The sequence below is a fragment of the Prionailurus viverrinus genome, chromosome A1 (genome assembly GCF_022837055.1).
Source record: "Prionailurus viverrinus isolate Anna chromosome A1, UM_Priviv_1.0, whole genome shotgun sequence".
In the NCBI taxonomy this organism is placed as follows: Eukaryota; Metazoa; Chordata; class Mammalia; order Carnivora; family Felidae; genus Prionailurus; species Prionailurus viverrinus.
Genome location: NC_062561.1, coordinates 211,002,440 through 211,021,151, shown reverse-complemented (window position 1 = coordinate 211,021,151; position 18,712 = coordinate 211,002,440). Strand labels below are relative to the sequence as shown.

Here is an 18,712-nt window from a genome sequence, read left to right as displayed (position 1 = left end):
TGTTTTTGGCTTTTTTTGTTTTTTTTTTTTTTTTCTTCATGAACAGAGATCATGCTCTACCAATAGAGCCAGCCAGGTGCCCCACCTTTGTTTTGGATTTTATTTTTTATTTTAAAAAAAATTTTTTTTTTAACGTTTATTTATTTTTGAGACAAAGAGAGAGCATGAACGGGGGAGGGGCAGAGAGAGAGGGAGACTCAGAAGCAGGCTCCAGGCTCTGAGCCATCAGCCCAGAGCCCGACGCGGGGCTCGAACTCACAGACCGCGAGATTGTGACCTGAGCTGAAGTCGGACGCTCAACCGACTGAACCACCCAGGCGCCCCTGTTTTGGATTTTAATGAGAATTTGGGATTGAGAATTTTGCCATGTTTGTTGTAGTTGTGTAGTTTGAAATTTTCTTTTTTCTAGAAATTAGTAAATGAAACATTCCAAAAACTCTGGTTTACTCCAACTCCACACAATGACAAAGAAGCAATGACGAGGAAAATTTTAAACATCACTGATGTGGTAAGGACTCGAACAAGGGTGTGGTCCCTGTGGGTACAAACCTAGTTGAGGCCTCCCTCTCTTACACAGAGAGAGACAATGATGAGATACTTGTTAATCTTGACATTTAATACTACAGTTGACCCTTCAACTGCACAGGTCCACTTATACATGGTTTTTTTTCAATAAGTACAGTATAGTACTGTAAATGTACTTTCTTTTACGATTTTTAAATAACATTTTCTTTTCTCCAGTTTACTGTAAAAATACAGTCTGTAATTCATATAATATATGTGTTAATCAACTTTATGTTATTGGTAAGTTTTCTGGTCATCAGTAGGTTATTAAAAGTTAAGTTTTTGGGGAATCAGAGTTATGTGCAGATTTTCAACTGTGCAGGGGGTCAGCATCCCTAACCCCTGCATTGTTCAAGGGTCAGTTGTACTTCCCTTACATTCTGGAGATACTCAAGGGATGCAAGGAAGATGAGATTGGTGTTTCTGCATAGCCCTCCTTATTAGCATTTGTTGACTTAAGCGCTGATACTGAAATTCTCCAGATTCCTCCAGTGATTGAAAACTGACAGGGGAAGGAGAAGTAGATGAATAGGTAACAATAGCCCAGGGATAGCAGCCTAAAATGAGATAGTACTTTTTCAGAAAACGTGAATTAAGATTAGTTTCATTATGTTTAATTATACACATGAGCTATAAATATTTTTTGCCCAGAATACTTTTTATGTTTTGAACATAAATTTTCTATTATCAATTACAGATTTATCTCTCTTTCACTCATATCTTTATATCTGCTATCTAGAAGGAAAATAATAAGCAAACATTCCTATTTGTGTTGTTTTAAACCTTACACGTGTTTCTGACCAGTACAAGTTACTATTCAAAATGTAACACCATGTTTTTAAGTTTCTATTTAAATTCCAGTTAGTTAACATACAGTGTAATACTAGTTTCAGTTGTACAATATAGTGATTGAACACTTCCATACGACACCTGGTGCTCATCACAAAAATTCACTCCTTAATCCCCATCACCTATTTCATTCCTCATCCCCCAACCCACTTTCCCTATAATATCGTATTTAATTTCAATATATTAAACTAATTTCTTGAATGTATTCTAAGATATTTTTAGCATAAAATTATTTAATATTGATAAATTATTGGCTTACTTAAAGAATAGTTTACTTTAAAATAATTTTTTTTAATTGAGACATTTATTTACCTCACACTAAATCATAGCAAAGTTTTTGTTTTTTGTTTTTCAGATTTTTAAGTAAATTCTTAATTTTGATAGTTTCACCATATTTTCCCACTTAGGTTGCAGCATGCAGAGATACTGGCTATGACTGGTTTGAGCAACTCCTTCAAAACGTGAGTGTTATTTTGACTCTTGATAACAGATAACATGAAATTTAATAGAAGGGCAGTTCTTTGTAGATTTTATGATTTAAAAGAACCTTTTCAGTTATTTTTAACTATTTGCCTTTTGGTAGGGAAAATTTATTTCAGTTTATTAAGCTGAATGTTTTGGTTAATATCCCTATTTAAGCAATTATTCCACTGACTGTTATAAATAATTTTTCTAAATCAGTAGTTGAAATTCTGTCTTCACTTCCTTCCAGATATTTTTTTTCTTATCCCTTTAATCTATATGATAGACATGAGATTTACAAACAGATTTACAGATTGCATTAACTATATATTTGCATTATTTTGCTTGTTATGAAATGTGTAGAATTTCCTGTAATAGTGCAGAATTAAAGCATAATTAGTGTTCTTGAAAAATTTCATATATGGGAATATTTATCTCCCAATGAATTTTTTTATTTCACAAATTTTTAAATAGAAATACCCATCACCCAGCTTCAAGAACTGTCAGCATTTCCCTAGCCTTATTTCATCTCTAATCCCTCTCCTTTCGTTTTTTTATTATTATTTTTTGGCTGTAATACTTTTGAAGCAAATCTCATACTTTATATCATTTCACCATAAACGTTTTAGTATCTATCTCTAACAGAAATTACTGTAAAAAATAACCAGAATATCATTATCATCTGTATCAAAACAAATATTAATGTTATTCCCCCCAACTCTAATACTTATTTCAATGTTCATATTTCCCTAATCGTCTCAAAAATGCATTTGTATAGTTAGTTTGCAGTTGCTTTGGTTGATACGGCTCTTATGTCTCTTAAATCTATGCTAGTCGATCCCTCACGCCCCCCTTTTCCTATAGAAATGGAAATGTGTTTTCCTATAGAATGTCCCACATTGTAGATTTCATGGATCTTTTCCTTCTAATGTCATTTAAGTTGTTCCTCTATTCACCATTTTTTTTTCTGTAAACTCTTCATTAGATCTAGAGCCTTAATAATATTGAAGTTCAATCTTGGGAGTAGGGGACAAGAATACTTCATAAATGATGCGAATAATACAGCGTCACAGTAGGAGGCACATAACGTTTAGTCATCCATTTTCAGTGATCTTTCAGTTTAGGTGTTGTCAACCTGGTGCACCTATTATGATGAGTCTATTCATTTTTTAATATTAGTGTGAGTGAATATATTTGTATGCCTTTGTATTTCAATTTATCTTAATCATAATTCTTTTTGAAGTTTAGATTGTCCCATCTTTGCCCAGTGGTAGTCCCTCCAAGTTGGTCTTGTATCCTTTTGATATAACCTTGTTACTCTTTTGTCACCTGATTACTTTTTGCCTCTACAAGGTGACCTGACTTAACTTGTATATTTTCTGCCCCAAACCTGAAATCAGCCATTTTTCCAAAAGAGTCCTAATCCCTTTGGGTAGAAGAATCTGGATGCCATGGATGTCCTTTGCTGATGGGTTATCATAGCTTTGGGCCTTTTCCAAAAGATAGAGCTAGAAAACATATTTTTTAGAAAGGCAAAAATAAATCAAGAATTTATATTGATTTTTTTAAATTCAAATTTAAGATTATGAAAGTCTCCTTCTTTGATTGTATTATTCTTTCCTTTAGGCTAAAAATCTTAGTTCCAAAGGAAAGGAACATAATTTCTTATTTGCTTTGCCCAACTAATATTAACAGTAACATTATTGGATACAGTTTAAGATTTCTTTGCATTTATGTTTATGTATAGCCTACTAAAAATATATTATTAAGTCTATCTTGGGGTGCCTGGGAGGCTCAGTCAGTTATGCATCCAAGTATTGATTTTGGCTGAGGTCATGATCTTGTAGTTGTGGGGTCAGGCTCCATGCTGGCAGTGCAGAGTCTGCTTGGGATTCTCTCTTTCCCCATCCCCCACTTATGCTCTCAATCTCAAAATTAAAAAAATAAACATTAAAAAAATACTTTAAAAAAATTAGTCTATCTTGAAATAAATTTTTTCTGTTATATCAACAATCTGCTGTCTAGTTAAGTCCATTTGTTTTTGTTCACTTCTGTATGTTTTGCAGTATTTTTAGTAATAAAACTAGCGATATTTTTAACAGTCAACCAAAATTGTTTTATTGAGGCACAATCAAGATAAATATAGAATATCACCCTTAAAAGCTTCTTCGTGCCTCTTTGTAATTGTTCCTCTTCCCTTGGCCATAGAAAACCACTGGTCTACTTTTTGTCACTGCAGTTAATACCTTTTGTCCAATTTCATATCAGTGGAATCATGCAGCATGTAGTTTTTTGTGTGTTGGTCTTGTCTTCTTTTAATTAACAGAATGTTGCTGGTATATTAATATTTTTATTGCTGGCTAGTATCAATAGTATAGATGTATTATAATCTCTTTATGAATTCACAAATTTATGGACTTTTGTGTTCCCAGTTTGGACTATTCTGAATAATGCTGCTAGGAATATTTGTGTGCCGAGTTCTTATGTGGATGTGTGTTTTCATATTTCTTGGGTAAATTCCTGAGTGATTGCTGGATCATGTGGTGAGTGAGAAACTGCCAGACTTTTTCCAAAATGGCTGATCCATTTTGCATTTGTACCAGCAACATTCCATTTGCTCTACATTCTCACCAATACTCTTGGTTTTTGTCAGTATTTTTAAGTTTAGCCATCTGATGGTGTGGAGTAATATGTTGCTTTAAAAAAATTTTTAAGATGCCTTTTTTAAACATCTTCATGGTATTTGCTTATGTTCTTCAATCTATGATATCTTAGGCTCTCTTCCTAAATCGTCTTCCATAAATCATCTTTTATTTCATAATTTTACATAATATATTTGGTATCATTTCCCTCCTAAGTCAAATAATTAGCTCTGTATTACAGAGCCTTGTAACTATCTTAGTTACATTTATGTCAGCCATTATTCCAAAGGGGACATAATAATTTCCAGAATACTCTACAACCACATATTTCATTTAATAATTACAATAAATGAGTAAGAATTAATTGTAGCTGTCAGAAATGTCATTATTTAGTATTCCAAAAAAGGATCTAAGATAATATCTGTATATATTATTGGCAAATTGAAAACAGAAAGGAGATGACTAGATTTATAATCTCTTAGCAGTAAGTTTTATGTTTCTTATATCTTTACTTTCTAGATTTCTTTAGCTAGTTGTTCATTCAGTCCTTTAATCCTTTCTCAGTATTATGTAACTTCTTTAGTTTCTGACAAGTTTAGTTTGCCAATGACACTGTGACTTTGTGATAGTTATTAGACTAGCAGAATTTAGTTTAATGAAAGAAATAAAGCTAAAAAATATTTATTATAGATACACGTTAACAGAGACGTAACCACTCTTAATGGTTGTAGCAACATACATGCATAAATTTTGAGAGGCTAGGAAGGATATAGAGAATGTACTACTAGAAGAATCATTGGAAATTCTTGAGTCAAGAATAATTAGCACACATGGGGGCACCTGGCTGGCTCAGTTGATAGAGCATGTATCTCTTGATCTCAGGGTCATGAGTTTAAGCCCCATGTTGTGGGTAGAGTTTTAAAAAAAAGTTTTTTTTTTTTAATTTTTAAATGATTATTTTTGAGAGAGAGAGAGAGAGAGAGTGCAAGCAGGGGAGGGGCACAGAGAGAGACACAGAATCTGAAGCAGTTTCCAGGCTCTGAGCAGTCAGCACAGAGCCTAACACAGGGCTCAAGCCCATGAACCATGAGATCGTGACGTGAGCTGAAGTTGGACACTTAACCCACTGAGCCACCCGAGCACCAAACCCACCCCTTCTTTTTTTTTTTCTTTTTAAAGAATAATGAGCACCAGGATGCCTGGGTGGCTCATTCCATTCAGCATCTGACTCTTGATTTGGGCTCAGGTCATGATCTCACAGTTCATAGGATTGAGCCCCATGTCGGGCTCTGCACTGGCACCATACAGCCTACTTGAGATTCTCTCTCTTTCTCTCTCTCTGTGCCCCTCCCCTGCTTGCGTGCTCTCTCAAAAAATAAACGTTTTTCTAAAAAAGAATTAACATACTTAACTATTTCCACATGAGCTTATTTACATATTCCATTCTCTTTAGTTTCTGCTATTTCTCATTTTGTTTTTGTGTTGAGTGAGTTTCTTATAGGTCATTGATTTCCAATTCATGGAAGTTTTTTTTATTTTTTTTTCTTTCTTTCTTTTTTTTTTTTTTTTTTTTTTTTTTTTTTTAGGGAAACTTAGAGTACTATATGAAACACCTTCAAATTCAGACATGCCCCAAACTCTGTCTGCCAACTAAATTTTGTTAGTATGCTATGTATACACACACTTTAAATATATGCAGATTTGTTCCCTATAATTTATAACCTTTAATGAATTCATAATTTTAAAACTTTTAATGATTCCATAGGTTTTTGTCATTTTTCAATAGCACATAAAAGAAAAATTTCTATCATGAAAGTCCTTAGGTAGATAGATTTTTTCTTTTTTCTAAACAGTAGTCCATTTAGTTTAAAGCACTATGACAGGGTACACAGAAATTGAATTGATTTTCTAGTGCCACTCAATGGTCCTTTTTTAGTTTATAAGAAAATATAAGCAATGAAAAACCTTGAATAACCCATATTTCATGCATTCCTGGCCTTTGTAATCTAAAATGAGATCTCCTTAAAGTTTACAGTCAAATACTTTAACAACCAATGGATGATTAGGAAAACTAATATATTCATATAATTTAATAGTACTCCACATCATAAAGGAACAGACTACTGAAACATACAGCAACTTAGATGAATAATGAAAACATAACACAGAGTAAAGAAGACTTACACATAACAGTCATATTCTGATTCCATTTATATGAAGTTCTAGGAGAGGCTAAAACTCATCTATATTGGAAAAACTCAAACAAGTCGTTTCAGAGGGCCAGGAATTGACATGGAAGGGACATGTATTGGGTTCTCCAGAGAAGGAGAACCAATAGAATACTGAGAGGAGGAGAGAGAAAAGGATTTATTGTAAGGAATTGGTTCATTCAGTTATGGAGGCTGTCTGCAAGCTGGAGGCTTAGAAGAGCCCCTGGGTATAGTTTAGTTTGTATCTGAAGGCCTGAACCAGGGTAGCTGATGGTATAAATCCCAATTTGAGTGCAAGAGGAGACTGATGTCCCAACTCAGGTAGTCAGAGAATAGTTGATTTCCTCCTTTGTCTACCTTGTATTCTATTCAGGCCCTCAGCCGATTGTGTGATGACCACCCACATTGGAGAGGGTGATCTGCTTTACTGAGTCCACGAATTCAGGTGCGAATCGCATCTAGAAACACCCTCACCAGTACTCAGAATTTTTTTTTTAACCCAGAAGTGATGTTTAACCAAATAATCAGGTATCCCTTGACCTAGTCAAGTTGACACATAAAATTAACTATCACACATCCCCTTTGTCAACATGGCACCTGTGTATATCTCTTTAAACCATACTTCATTTCCAAATAACAATAATGAGATCATAGTTCCATCTAACATGATACAGCTATCCTGCATAGAACTGAAAATGCACTAACATCTTTCCCATAAGAAAAAGTAAAGTCCTTGAGTGATGTTTACTCTTCTCCTGATACCCAGTAACTTAAATACTATAATTAACAACGCTTAACTACTATGATATGAAGTCCATACTTTTTATGTCATATGGTAGGGGAATAAAAGGGGAGAAAAAGTGAGCAGTGGGAGGGAGCCATGGTGTCAGACTGGGGTAAAAAAAAGGCAGGGAGGGGGCGTTATTTGCTCTTTCTCCACTCCTCTTCTCTTCTCCTCTGTCTCTGGACACACACACACACACACACACACACACACACACACTATTCATAACAAAATAAGTAGGAAATGCTTATGACAACTAAAATTCTCGCTTCTATACCTTGTAATGTGGTCATAGCTGCCTTCTTCTACTGCCTACTCTCTGTATTCCCTTCGCCTTCAACAAGTACCTCACCTGGTCTTCATTATGGTGGGGTGACCCATACCTTCTTTCATGAAGGGTCTGTACCATTAGTAGTCCTGCCTGAATTGGGTTGTTATAGTTTTCCATTGACTTTAATCACAGAAGATGGTAATTCTAAGAGTTGTCCTAAAGGATCTCCTGTATTCCAGACAGACTCTTCCTTACTTCCATTATAGAGTATTAGTCCAGTCTCTCCTTGGTAGTCAGGATCAGTCACTCCAGATAGTACCCTAATTCCTTTCTTTGTCTGTTGATTCAGAGGAATGAGGAGCCCAAAGTAGTTGTGTCACAGACTTGACTTCCAGTTCAGTGGGATTATTGTTGTGTTTCCCAGTAGAAGCTCCTTTTGGAGCTAAGACCTATAGGTCAGCAAAGCATAAAGTTGCCAGAAGTGAAAATTTTGCTAGTGGGTCACTAGGAGTTAATTGTGAGTGATGCCCCTCCCATTTCCACCCCTTGAAAATTCCTAGACTGTGAATCCTGGTAATGGGCTAAACAGCGCCATATATTGGATGCTGATTCAGAGCATATAGAGCCTCCTGTAGAATCTTGCCTCATCCATGCAAGATATTGCCACCTATCTGGTGCTATACCTGAGTCTTGAAAAGGCCATTCCATGTTCTATCAAGCCAGCTCCTTGATTGATAAAAAGCAATGCTGTGTAGAATACCATGACAGTGGATAAGGCATTCTAATACAGCTACAAGTGGTAGTTTTGGCAGAAGCACTGCATGAAGAGAAGGCAAATCTGTATCCATCGTAAGCATCGGTTCCAGTAAGAACAAAATGCTGCCCCTTCCATTATGGAAATCTGCCAGTATAATCAACGTGCTTACAAAGTAACTGACTGTTCATCCAGGGAATGGTTCAATGGTTCCACATCAGGGATTTGGTGTTGGTCTCTACTGCTGACAGATTGGCACTCAGCAGTGGCCATGGGCCAGCCACATTGGCCTTCCCGAACAGAAATCTGTGTTCCTGAATCCATGTGTAACCACCATCCCTGCCACCATGGACAGTTTGTTCATGAGTGCATTGAGCAAGAACAAGAGTAGTTGGGGAGAGAGGCTGATATCCTCAGAGAAGGTACCTACAGAATGAGTCCTCCAGTCCACTTGATTATTTAAATCCTCCTCTGCTGAGGTCATCTTTTGATGAACATTCGTGTGGGACATAAATATCCTTATATTTTATATGCATTCAGAGATATCTATCCACATGCCTCTTTCCTAAATTTCCTTGTCACTAACTTTCTAATCATCTTCCTTCCAAGTCCCTAACCATCCAGCCAAACCATTGGCCATAGCCCATGAACCAATATGTAATCACATATCTGGTCATTCCTTCTTCCAAGCAAAGTGAATAGCCAGGTGCACTGCTCATAGTTCTGTTCAGTGGGGGAATTTCCCTTCACCACTGTCCTTCAAGGATGTCCCAGACAGAGGCGATGGTGCTACAAAATGTCCACTTTGGAATGGTCCTACATATTGTGCAGACCCATTTATAAACCAGGCCTAAGTCTTCTCTTCCTTGTGAGTTGATCTCCGGGAACTCCCCATGAAGCCATAGGTACAGGCTGGAAGAGAGAAAGGCAGTATAGCAGGAATAGGAACCCATAGACATTTGGGCTGCTTCTTCGTGTAATTTACTTATACCCTTTAGATGTGCTCTCACCCAGTCACATATATACCGCTTCCGTTTGATGCTGCTGCTGTGCGTACCCAATTTTATGTCTTGGTGAGTCAGGTAATACCCAGTTCATGATGGGCAACTCAGATCACATGGTAATTTGGTGGCTCATGGCTAAGCATTCAGTATCTGCTAAGGCCCAGTAGAGGCCAAGAGCTCTTTTTCAAAAGGAGAGTAGTTATTCATGGAGGACGATAATGCTTTGCTCCAAAATCCTAAGGGCTTGTACTGCAGGCAGTCCACCTACGGGGTCCTGCCAGAGACTTGAAACAGTATCCCTATCTGCCACTGACACTTAAAGTACCATTGGATCTATTGGATCATCTGACCCATGCTGCAGAGCAACTTGCATAGCAGCCTGGATCTCTTGCACAGCCTTGTTCTGTTCTGGGCCCCTCTCAGCACAGGCAGCATCTTGGGTCACTCAGTAAATGAGCCAGAGTAATACACCCAAATGAGGAATTTGTTGCCTCCAAACTCCAAAGCCCACTAGCCATTGTGCCTCTTTTTTTTGGTTATATATAGGAGATGCCAGATGCAACAACTTATCCTTCACTTTAGAAGGGATAGCTTAACAGAGCCCACACCACTAGGACCCCAGCAATTTCACTGAAATAGAAGACCCCTGAATTTTGTTGGATTTATTTCCCTACCCTCTGACACATACAAGTCTTATCAATAAGTCTAGAGTGGTTGCTATTGTTTGCTCACCAAGTATAGTCAGCATAATATCATCAATGTAATGAACCACTGTGATAATCTTATTAAAGGGAAAGGTAATCAAGATCCTGCAAACTGAATTATAACATAGGACTGGAGAGTTAATATACGCCCGAGGTAGGGCAGTGCAGTGTATTGCTGGCCTTGCCTGCTGATAGCAAAGTGCTTCTGGTGGGCTTTGATGGGGATGGAGAAAAAAGCATCTGCCAGAAGGTGCCAGGTAACCAAAGAATGTATTAATTTGCTCAAGTAATAATACCTTATCTGGTACAGCAGCTGCAGTTGGAATCACTACCCGTTAAGCTTATTGCGAATCCACTGTCATTCCCCAAGATCCATCTGTCTGCTGCCCAGGCCAAATGAGCGAGCTGAATGAGAATCTGGTGGGAATTATCATCCTTGCATCCTTCCAGTCTTTGATGATAGCACTAATCTCAATAGTCCCTGGTGTAATGTAGTATTTTGACTTACTATTTTCCTGGTTCATGGTTTCCACTTGGCCTTTCCCACCGTAATAACCCTCACTACACAGATCAAAGAAACAATGTAGGAATTCTGTCAACTGCTGAGTATATTTATTCCAATTTTGTGTTTTGGAACTTGGAAATAATCATAAGATGAGTTTGGGGATCCACTGGACTCACTCTGAAACAGACAAGAGTTATACCTCCATTGACCACCAGACCTCTAACCACCCACCCTTCACTCTGAGCCACAGCGATCTTTAGGGTCTCTTGGAATTAGTGTCAGTTCAGAACCAGCATCTAATAATCCCTAAAAGGTCTGATAATTTCCTTTTCTCCAATGTACAGTTAACCTGATAAAGGACCATAGGTCCTTTTGGGGAAAGTTGGGGAAAAGATTAACAGTATATTTTCCATAGAGTATGGGACTCCTTCCTCAAGAGGATTTCTCAGAGAATGCTATGGACTGAACGTTTATATGTCTCCAAACTTCATATGTTGAAGCTTAATCCCTAGTGTGATATTAGGAAATGGAGCTTTTGAGAGATCATTAGGTAATGAGGGTGGAGCCAGCATGAATCAGAATAGTACCCTCCTAAGAAGAGACACAAGAGAGATCTGTCTGCTCTCTGCCAAATGAGGACATAAGAAAACAGCCATCTGCAAGCCAGAATGAGGATCTTCATTGGAATACGCTGGCACCTTGATTCCAGAACTATGAGAAATAAATTTCTGTTGAAGTCACCTAGTATGTGGTATTTGTTATAGCAGCAAAGACAGAAATTGGAAGCTAAGACCAAGCTAAGACAGAAATTGGAACCAAAAGTAAGATGCTGCTGAAACAAATAATGTGAAAGTGGCTTTGGAATTGGGTAATCAGTAGAGACTAGCAAAGTTTTGAGGTGCATACTAGAAGAAGCTGATACCGCTATGAAGAGACATTTAAAGGCAGTTCTGATGAGGGCTCAGAGAGAAAAGAAGCTGTAGGGAAAGCTTTTGTCTTCTTGGAGAATAAATACAATCTTGTACAGAATGTTGGTAGAAATATGGACAGTAAAGGCCATTTTGATAAGGTCTCAGGTAGAAATGAGGAACTTGCTATTGGACAACAGAGAAAAGGCAGTCCTTGTTATAAAGAGGCAAAGAACTTGGCTGAGCTGTGTTCTTGTTCTAGTGTTTTGTGAAAGGTAGAACTTCAAGCATGAAATTGGATATTTAGCTGAGGAGATTTCTAAGTAAAGTGTTTAAGGAGCAGTTTCGTTTCTGTTTATAATCAAATACCGTCTCTGTCTCTATCAACCAGTGAATGGATAAAAATAATGATATAGCCTCACAATTTAATAGTATTCACATCGTAAAGAAACAAACTGATGATACATACAACTTGAGCACAATAAAAATATTATGCAGAGTGAAGGAAGCCTTACACAGAACAGTACATATTCTGATTCCATCTATATGAAGTTCTAGGAGAGGCAAAATTAATCTGTATCTGAAAAACTCAGAAGAGCAATTGCTGGGTTCAGAGATTGACTGGAAAGTAACATGAAGGAACTTTCTTTTTTTCTTTCTTTCTTTCTTTCTTTCTTTCTCTCTCTCTCTCTCTTTCTTTCTTTCCTTTTTAATGTTTTATTTTTCAGAGAGAGAGAGAGAGAGAGAGAGAGGGAGTGGGGGAGGGGCAGAGAGAGAGGGAGACGCAGCAAAGCAGGCTCTAGGCTCCAGACTTTCAGCATAGAGCCCTATGTGGGGCTCAACCCCATGAACTGTGAGATCATGACCTGAGCCGAAGTCAGGCGCATAACTGACTGAGCCACCCAGGTGCCCCAACATGAGGGAATTCTCAGGGATAATGGTAATGGTCTATATTAGTGGTTCTAAAAGTTACTGAAATTACCTGCAACTTGTTAGAAATATGAGTTCTAAGGCTTTACCTCAATAACTCTAAGGTGGGCCCATCATTCTGTGTTTTAATGGTCTCTCCAGATGATTCTGATATAAGCTAAAGATGTAGATCACTGTTCTGTATTTTTTTTTTTTTTTTTAAGTAAGCTTCACACCTAGCGTGGAACCCAGCATAGGGCTTGAACTCACAATCCTGAGATCAAGACCTGAGCTGAGATCAAGAGTTGGACACATAGCCAACTGAACCACCCAGGCGCCCCTTTTAATGTTTTTTGTTTTTTTATGATCTGTATCCTGATAGGAGTTTGAGTTGTAATGATGAATGCACTTAACAAAACTGAGCAAATATATAAGTCATTTCATGTAAATTTTATCTCGAAAGGGAAAAGGAGGGGGGGAGTATATTGTCTACAATTTACTTTGAAATGTATCAAAAATAAGATGTATAAAGATGTGTGTGCGTGCACACATCTTTTTATGTATATACATGCATTTATGCATGTGTAAGTGTAATGCTGGTTTAACATCAGTGTGTGTGTGTGTGTGTGTGTGTGTGTGTGTGTGTGTGATTTAACACTAAAGAAGAAGAAATAAGTAGTCATTTCAGGGACACAGGGAAAATTTTCGATAAAATTTAATGCCTTTGAATAATAACTTCCAATAATCTAGGAATAAAATATGACAGAGTAACTACAAACTAAAATGAAAATCATGCAAAATGGAAAAATGTTCAGAGAGATCTCATAAAAAAAGAAAAAAAAAATAGTCATCAGGGGCCCCTGGCTGGCTCAGTAGAGCATGTGGCTCTTGATCTCAGGGTCATGAGTTCGAGCCCCACATTGGGTGTGGAGCCTGCTTAAAAAAAAGAAGAAGAAAAAGAAGAATACCATAAAAAATGAAAAAGAAAGGAAAAAATAGTCATAAATATGTTGAGATGATTATAAAATATATGTGGAAAAGCAAAGAACTGAAGACAGTTGTCATGTCTGAAAATGCAGGAGCACTACCTTGCCTTACCAAATATAAGGACTTAGTTTTAAGGATACAGTAGTTAAGATAGTGTGGTACTAAATGGACCAAAGGAACAAGATGCAGAGCCCAGAAATCAGCCTCCACACAGAAGGGGTATACTTACTATAAAACAGAAGTGGCACTGCAGTTAATGGGGGGAAAGATAGACTTATCAGTAAATAGGGCTGGGAAAATTGGCTTATCCGTAAGGAATTTTTTTTTTTTTTTTTAGATAGAACTACCTTATGACCCAGCAGTTGTACTGCTAGGAATTTATCCAAAATATACAGAAATGCTGATTTGAAGGGGCCCGTGTACCCCAGTGTTTTATAGCAGCACTATCAACAGTCACCAAATTATGGAAAGAGCCCAAATGTCCATTACCTGACGAATGGATAAAGAAGATGCGGTGTGTACACACACGCACACGCACACACAATGGAATACTACCTAGTGATGAAAAAGAATGAAATCTTGCCATTTGCAACAACATGGGTGGAACTGGAGGATACTATGCTAAGCAAAATAGTCAGAGAAAGATATATGATTTCACTCATGGAATTTGAGAATCTCAACAGATGATCATAAGGGAAGGAAAAATAAGATAAAAACAGGGAGGCAAACCATTAAGAGACTCTTAAATATAAAGAACAAACAGGATTGCTGGGCAGGGGGTGTTGAATGGGTAACAGGCATTACTGAGGATACTTTTTGAGGGCCGGGTGTCATATGTAAGAGAGAATCACTGGGTTCTATTTCCGAAGCCAAAACTACACTGTATGTTAACTAACCTGCATATAAATTAAAAAAGAAAGAATTGATTGCTACTTTAACTCAGTAATCACATCATATAGATTAAAGAAAATCTTTAAAACTTTTAGAAGAAAATATATGTGAATATATTTTTGACCTTTCTGTAGGGAAAGATTTCTAAAGGATTTCTTAAACAAGTTCCAAAACCATTAACCTTAAAAGATTGATGAATTTCATTGCATTAGAATGAAGTACAATTTTTTAATCAAAAGACATCTTAACACAAGTCACAAACTAGGAAATGATATTTGATACACATGTGTAAGAAAGGATCCTTAGAGTATGTGAAGAACTCCTCTCCTACAAATCAACATAATTTTCCAAGTAGGAAAATAGGTAAAAGTCATGATTAGGCATTTCATACAAGAAATAGCATATATGGCCTATAGGGTGTTCAACCTCGTTATTAATATGGGAAATACAAATCAGTACTATATCTTACACCCATTTCATTGGCAAAAATTGAGAAATCAGGTGATAACAAATGAGGGAGAAGAGATGGATTAAACAATATCTCTTTACTACTAACTGAGAAAATACAACGAAATTGAAAAATATAGCATTATTTCATAAAGTTAACATTTATATATCCTGTGACCTAGCAGTTCCACTTGAAGGTATATACCCAAGAAAACCTCGCATATGTGTGCCAGGAGACAGATAAAAAGAGTGCTCGTGCTAGTGCCACTAAAAAAGTGTAATTAACCTGTCTTCAGAATAGATCAATTAATTGCAATATTGACACACAGTAGCTGTTGTATAGCAGTTCAAATGAATAAAATGTAGTCATTTGCAACAACCTGGATTACAGTTAGGGACATAATGTTGAGTGAACAAGGCAAGACTACAGAAGACTACGTCCACTATAATACCTTTTAGAAAGTTGAAAATGAAGCAAAATTATGAACAGTATACAGCTGACACCATTTTTTAAGCAAAAAAAAAAAATTATAAAATTCCTGATAATGGTTACCTTGAAGTGAAACAGAAAGATGGAATAAGGGAAAGGGGAGTGCATTGGGAAATAAAGGTTTATGGAAATGTTTTTGAGTTGGGTTCACAGTAAGTAAATCAATTAAAAGGGCACATAGCAATATGTATTTATACTATTGTGTACACTTTATATCTTGGAGAGGAAAAAACAAGAGGTGATTATTTTCTGCTCCTGCCTGGAAGAGGCTAGCATGCAGTTTTAATAGCTGCTTAAGGAATTGAGTTATAGAGCAGGACAAGGAGAATTTGCTGTACAGAGAAAAAACTAAAAATTGAAATTTTCTTTATTTCTTTAAATTGAAGAGGATGAGGGCAGTGTATGCATTATGTTATTCTGATTGCTGTCAACTGTTTTAATCATTCATGCATCTTGTAGTGAAGGTTTAAACTTGAGCTTTCCAATATTAGCCACATGTGTTTTTTAAACTTAATTTGAATTTTTATTTGTATTTAATTTTAACTCCTCAGGCGTACTAGCCACATTTCATGTGTTCAGTAGCTGCATTTGTCTTGTGGCAACCATATTGGACAGCACAGATACAGAACATTTCCATCACTGCAGCAAGTTATATTGGACAGCACTGGAACTCTTCATGAAAATCACATATACACTTCAACTTCTTTATAGCCCAAAGTTGTATTTGCTAATCTGTATTAAGAAAACATATACCTTAGATGACTTTACAACTGACCTGTGATTGTAAAAGTTTGAATTGGTTTTACTTTTTGGCCGTAGTTAGACCGATCTTTTCTCCTCATCTCATCATTCCCAACACTTTTCTAACATTGTTTATTAATAGTTTGGCAAAGGATAATACAGAAAAGAAATCTAGCCTTATGTTTTATAATTTTAAAATTTAAGATGCAATTCAGATGACGTTATAATTATATAGAAAGTATAATTAACTCTTACTTTTTTGAGATATCAAAGGATTTGAAATGAGGAGTAGAATTCTAATTCTTTAAAATATTTCAACTAGCATTGGGCATTAAGGAAGGTCACCTTTCTCATTTCTCTCATATCGTACCTCAGTTCCTACACACAGCAATTTAAATACTCCATACTAACATCGCTTGAAAGTATTTATAAATTACTGGTTTTAAGATACTTTAAAACATTTGCTATATATTTTTGTTTATTTGCATTTTCCATATTGTTAATGACAAATTGAAAAGCTTATTACTTATGGACACATTTAATGCGTTTATATTATTATTGCCTAATGAATAATTATACTGGGATTTTTTTTTTATATATATACATATATAGTTGTTGAAGTCCGAAGAGGATTCCTCATATAAACCTGTGAAGAAAGCTTGTACTCAACTTGTTGATAACCTAGTTGAGCACATTCTTAAATATGAGGAATCTCTAGCTGGTAAGACATTTTATATATTGGTCATTAAGTTGATTTTATAAGATATTTTAAAATACTTTGGGCACATTTCTCAATTTTGCCTCTGGTTCTGCTTAGCCTAATAATTAACTACTTCACTTTTAAATGAAGGTGGGGTTTTTTTTGTTTGGTTGGTTTTTTTTGTGTGTTGTTGTTCATTTGGTGTTACATCCTAGATTATATTGTTTAGGTTAACTAAGATTACCTAGAGCAGTATAATAAAAGCCTAGGCCTCATCTCTTCTACATATCTTTTAGATGTCATGTTGTACAGACGTAAAAGTCCAGGGGCTAATATGTATTTAGTTAGTTGCACTCATCCTAAAACTGTTTGGTATCTTTTAAATGACAAAAAACTTTCTCTCAAAATGAAACTATTTTAACTATTATAAAAATGTTTTTAAAAGATTTGTAGTACATTCCTAATATCATTTATAATTGTTATGTAAAATGTGCTTAATCTTGAGCTAGATAAAGCAGCTAATATTTTTTAAATTGACAAATTCCTTAAATGCTTAATATTTTATATTATCTATTACATTATTTAACAGTCACAAATCTGAAGCTATTAATCAGATTATAAGTAAATATATAAAACTGTAAAAGCTATAATTGATAATCTCTTACTTAAAGCACCCAAGACTAACATTACTTCCCATCTCCTAATGTACATTGATGAGGAACAATAGTCAGCCTTGGTCATCCTCCAGAATTGGGGGCCAGTTGCCTCTTGCAGAGGTACCATGATGGCACCTAAGGAAATTGTTGGTATTCTTTATATTTTTATGCCTTTTTTTTCTTTAACTTTTTTTTTCATTTTCCATGTGTACCTCTTTTTCTTTTTATCTCCTAGTTCTGTTTCCCTTATTTTTGCCTCTCCTAGATTTTAAGGGTGATACTGTTGTCACTTAATGTTGAAAATTGTTAATCTCTTCTAAAAACTAATTTGCCTCCTAAGAACCATTGTATCTCCTAACTAACAGCATTTTTCTCCCACTGGAGCAGCAGTGGGTTTACCTTTCTGATGTAGCCCTGGTCCAGCTTCTTAATTTGTCACTCCAGTCTTTTAACATTCTTCTCCCGCTGCAGCTTTGCTTTTTTTCCCAGTGCCTTCAAACACGGTATCACCTCAGCTAAATTGCTTTTGTCCTGCTTTGCTAACTTGCCCATACTGACTTCCATCCATTTTTAGATATAAGAAACACCATGTTTATTCCCAAAAGCCCATTCCTAAACTTAACTCATTCTATTTTTTTTAACTTCAGTCCTCCACCACTCAGTGTAAAATTTGCCTTGCATAGTGGAGCCTCTTTGGTCTTTTATTCTTAATGTATGTAATATGTATAATTAAAAAAAATGTAGGAAGTCTAGTATCATAAGAAATGCTAATCTTTTATTGAAGTATGTACTGAATCAGTTCAGGGGATAATATTGAGTAATTTAAATAATCTGTATAATTTCCACTGCCTTGTCGTATTTTAGTATCTTATTTCTCTGTTTTTCCAGACTCTGACAATAAAGGTGTGAATTCTGGAAGATTGGTAGCTTGCATAACCACTTTGTTCTTATTCAGCAAAATAAGACCTCAGCTCATGGTTAAGCATGCCATGACTATGCAGCCATACCTTACCACTAAATGTAGTGTAAGTATAGAGCTGTCCTCTTTTTTTATGTCTTACCATGTAGTATTTTAAATTTAGAATTCACATTGTGTCATCCACATTTTAAATGATCGACTGTGTCATGTACTCAAATATATGTTCTAATATTTGTGGCAAGTTATATAAGACATCATTTTTCTGATATATTAAAAATGAAGTTCTGACTTCATTTCTCCATAAGCTCCTCAAGT

The 18,712-nt window shown here is 36.0% G+C and overlaps 1 protein-coding gene across 3 annotated transcripts in view; it reads left to right on the top strand.

Moving 5' to 3' along the window:
• Positions 1–18,712, top strand: part of NIPBL (NIPBL cohesin loading factor) — a 200,684-nt gene that overhangs the window by 159,720 nt on the left and 22,252 nt on the right. For all 3 annotated transcript variants that reach the window (XM_047848786.1, XM_047848778.1, XM_047848793.1), the window contains 4 exons: positions 410–508; positions 1,821–1,874; positions 16,735–16,843; positions 18,367–18,503. In XM_047848786.1, the coding sequence (XP_047704742.1) occupies positions 410–508; positions 1,821–1,874; positions 16,735–16,843; positions 18,367–18,503 (399 nt within the window). The remainder of the gene's footprint in view (positions 1–409; positions 509–1,820; positions 1,875–16,734; positions 16,844–18,366; positions 18,504–18,712) is intronic.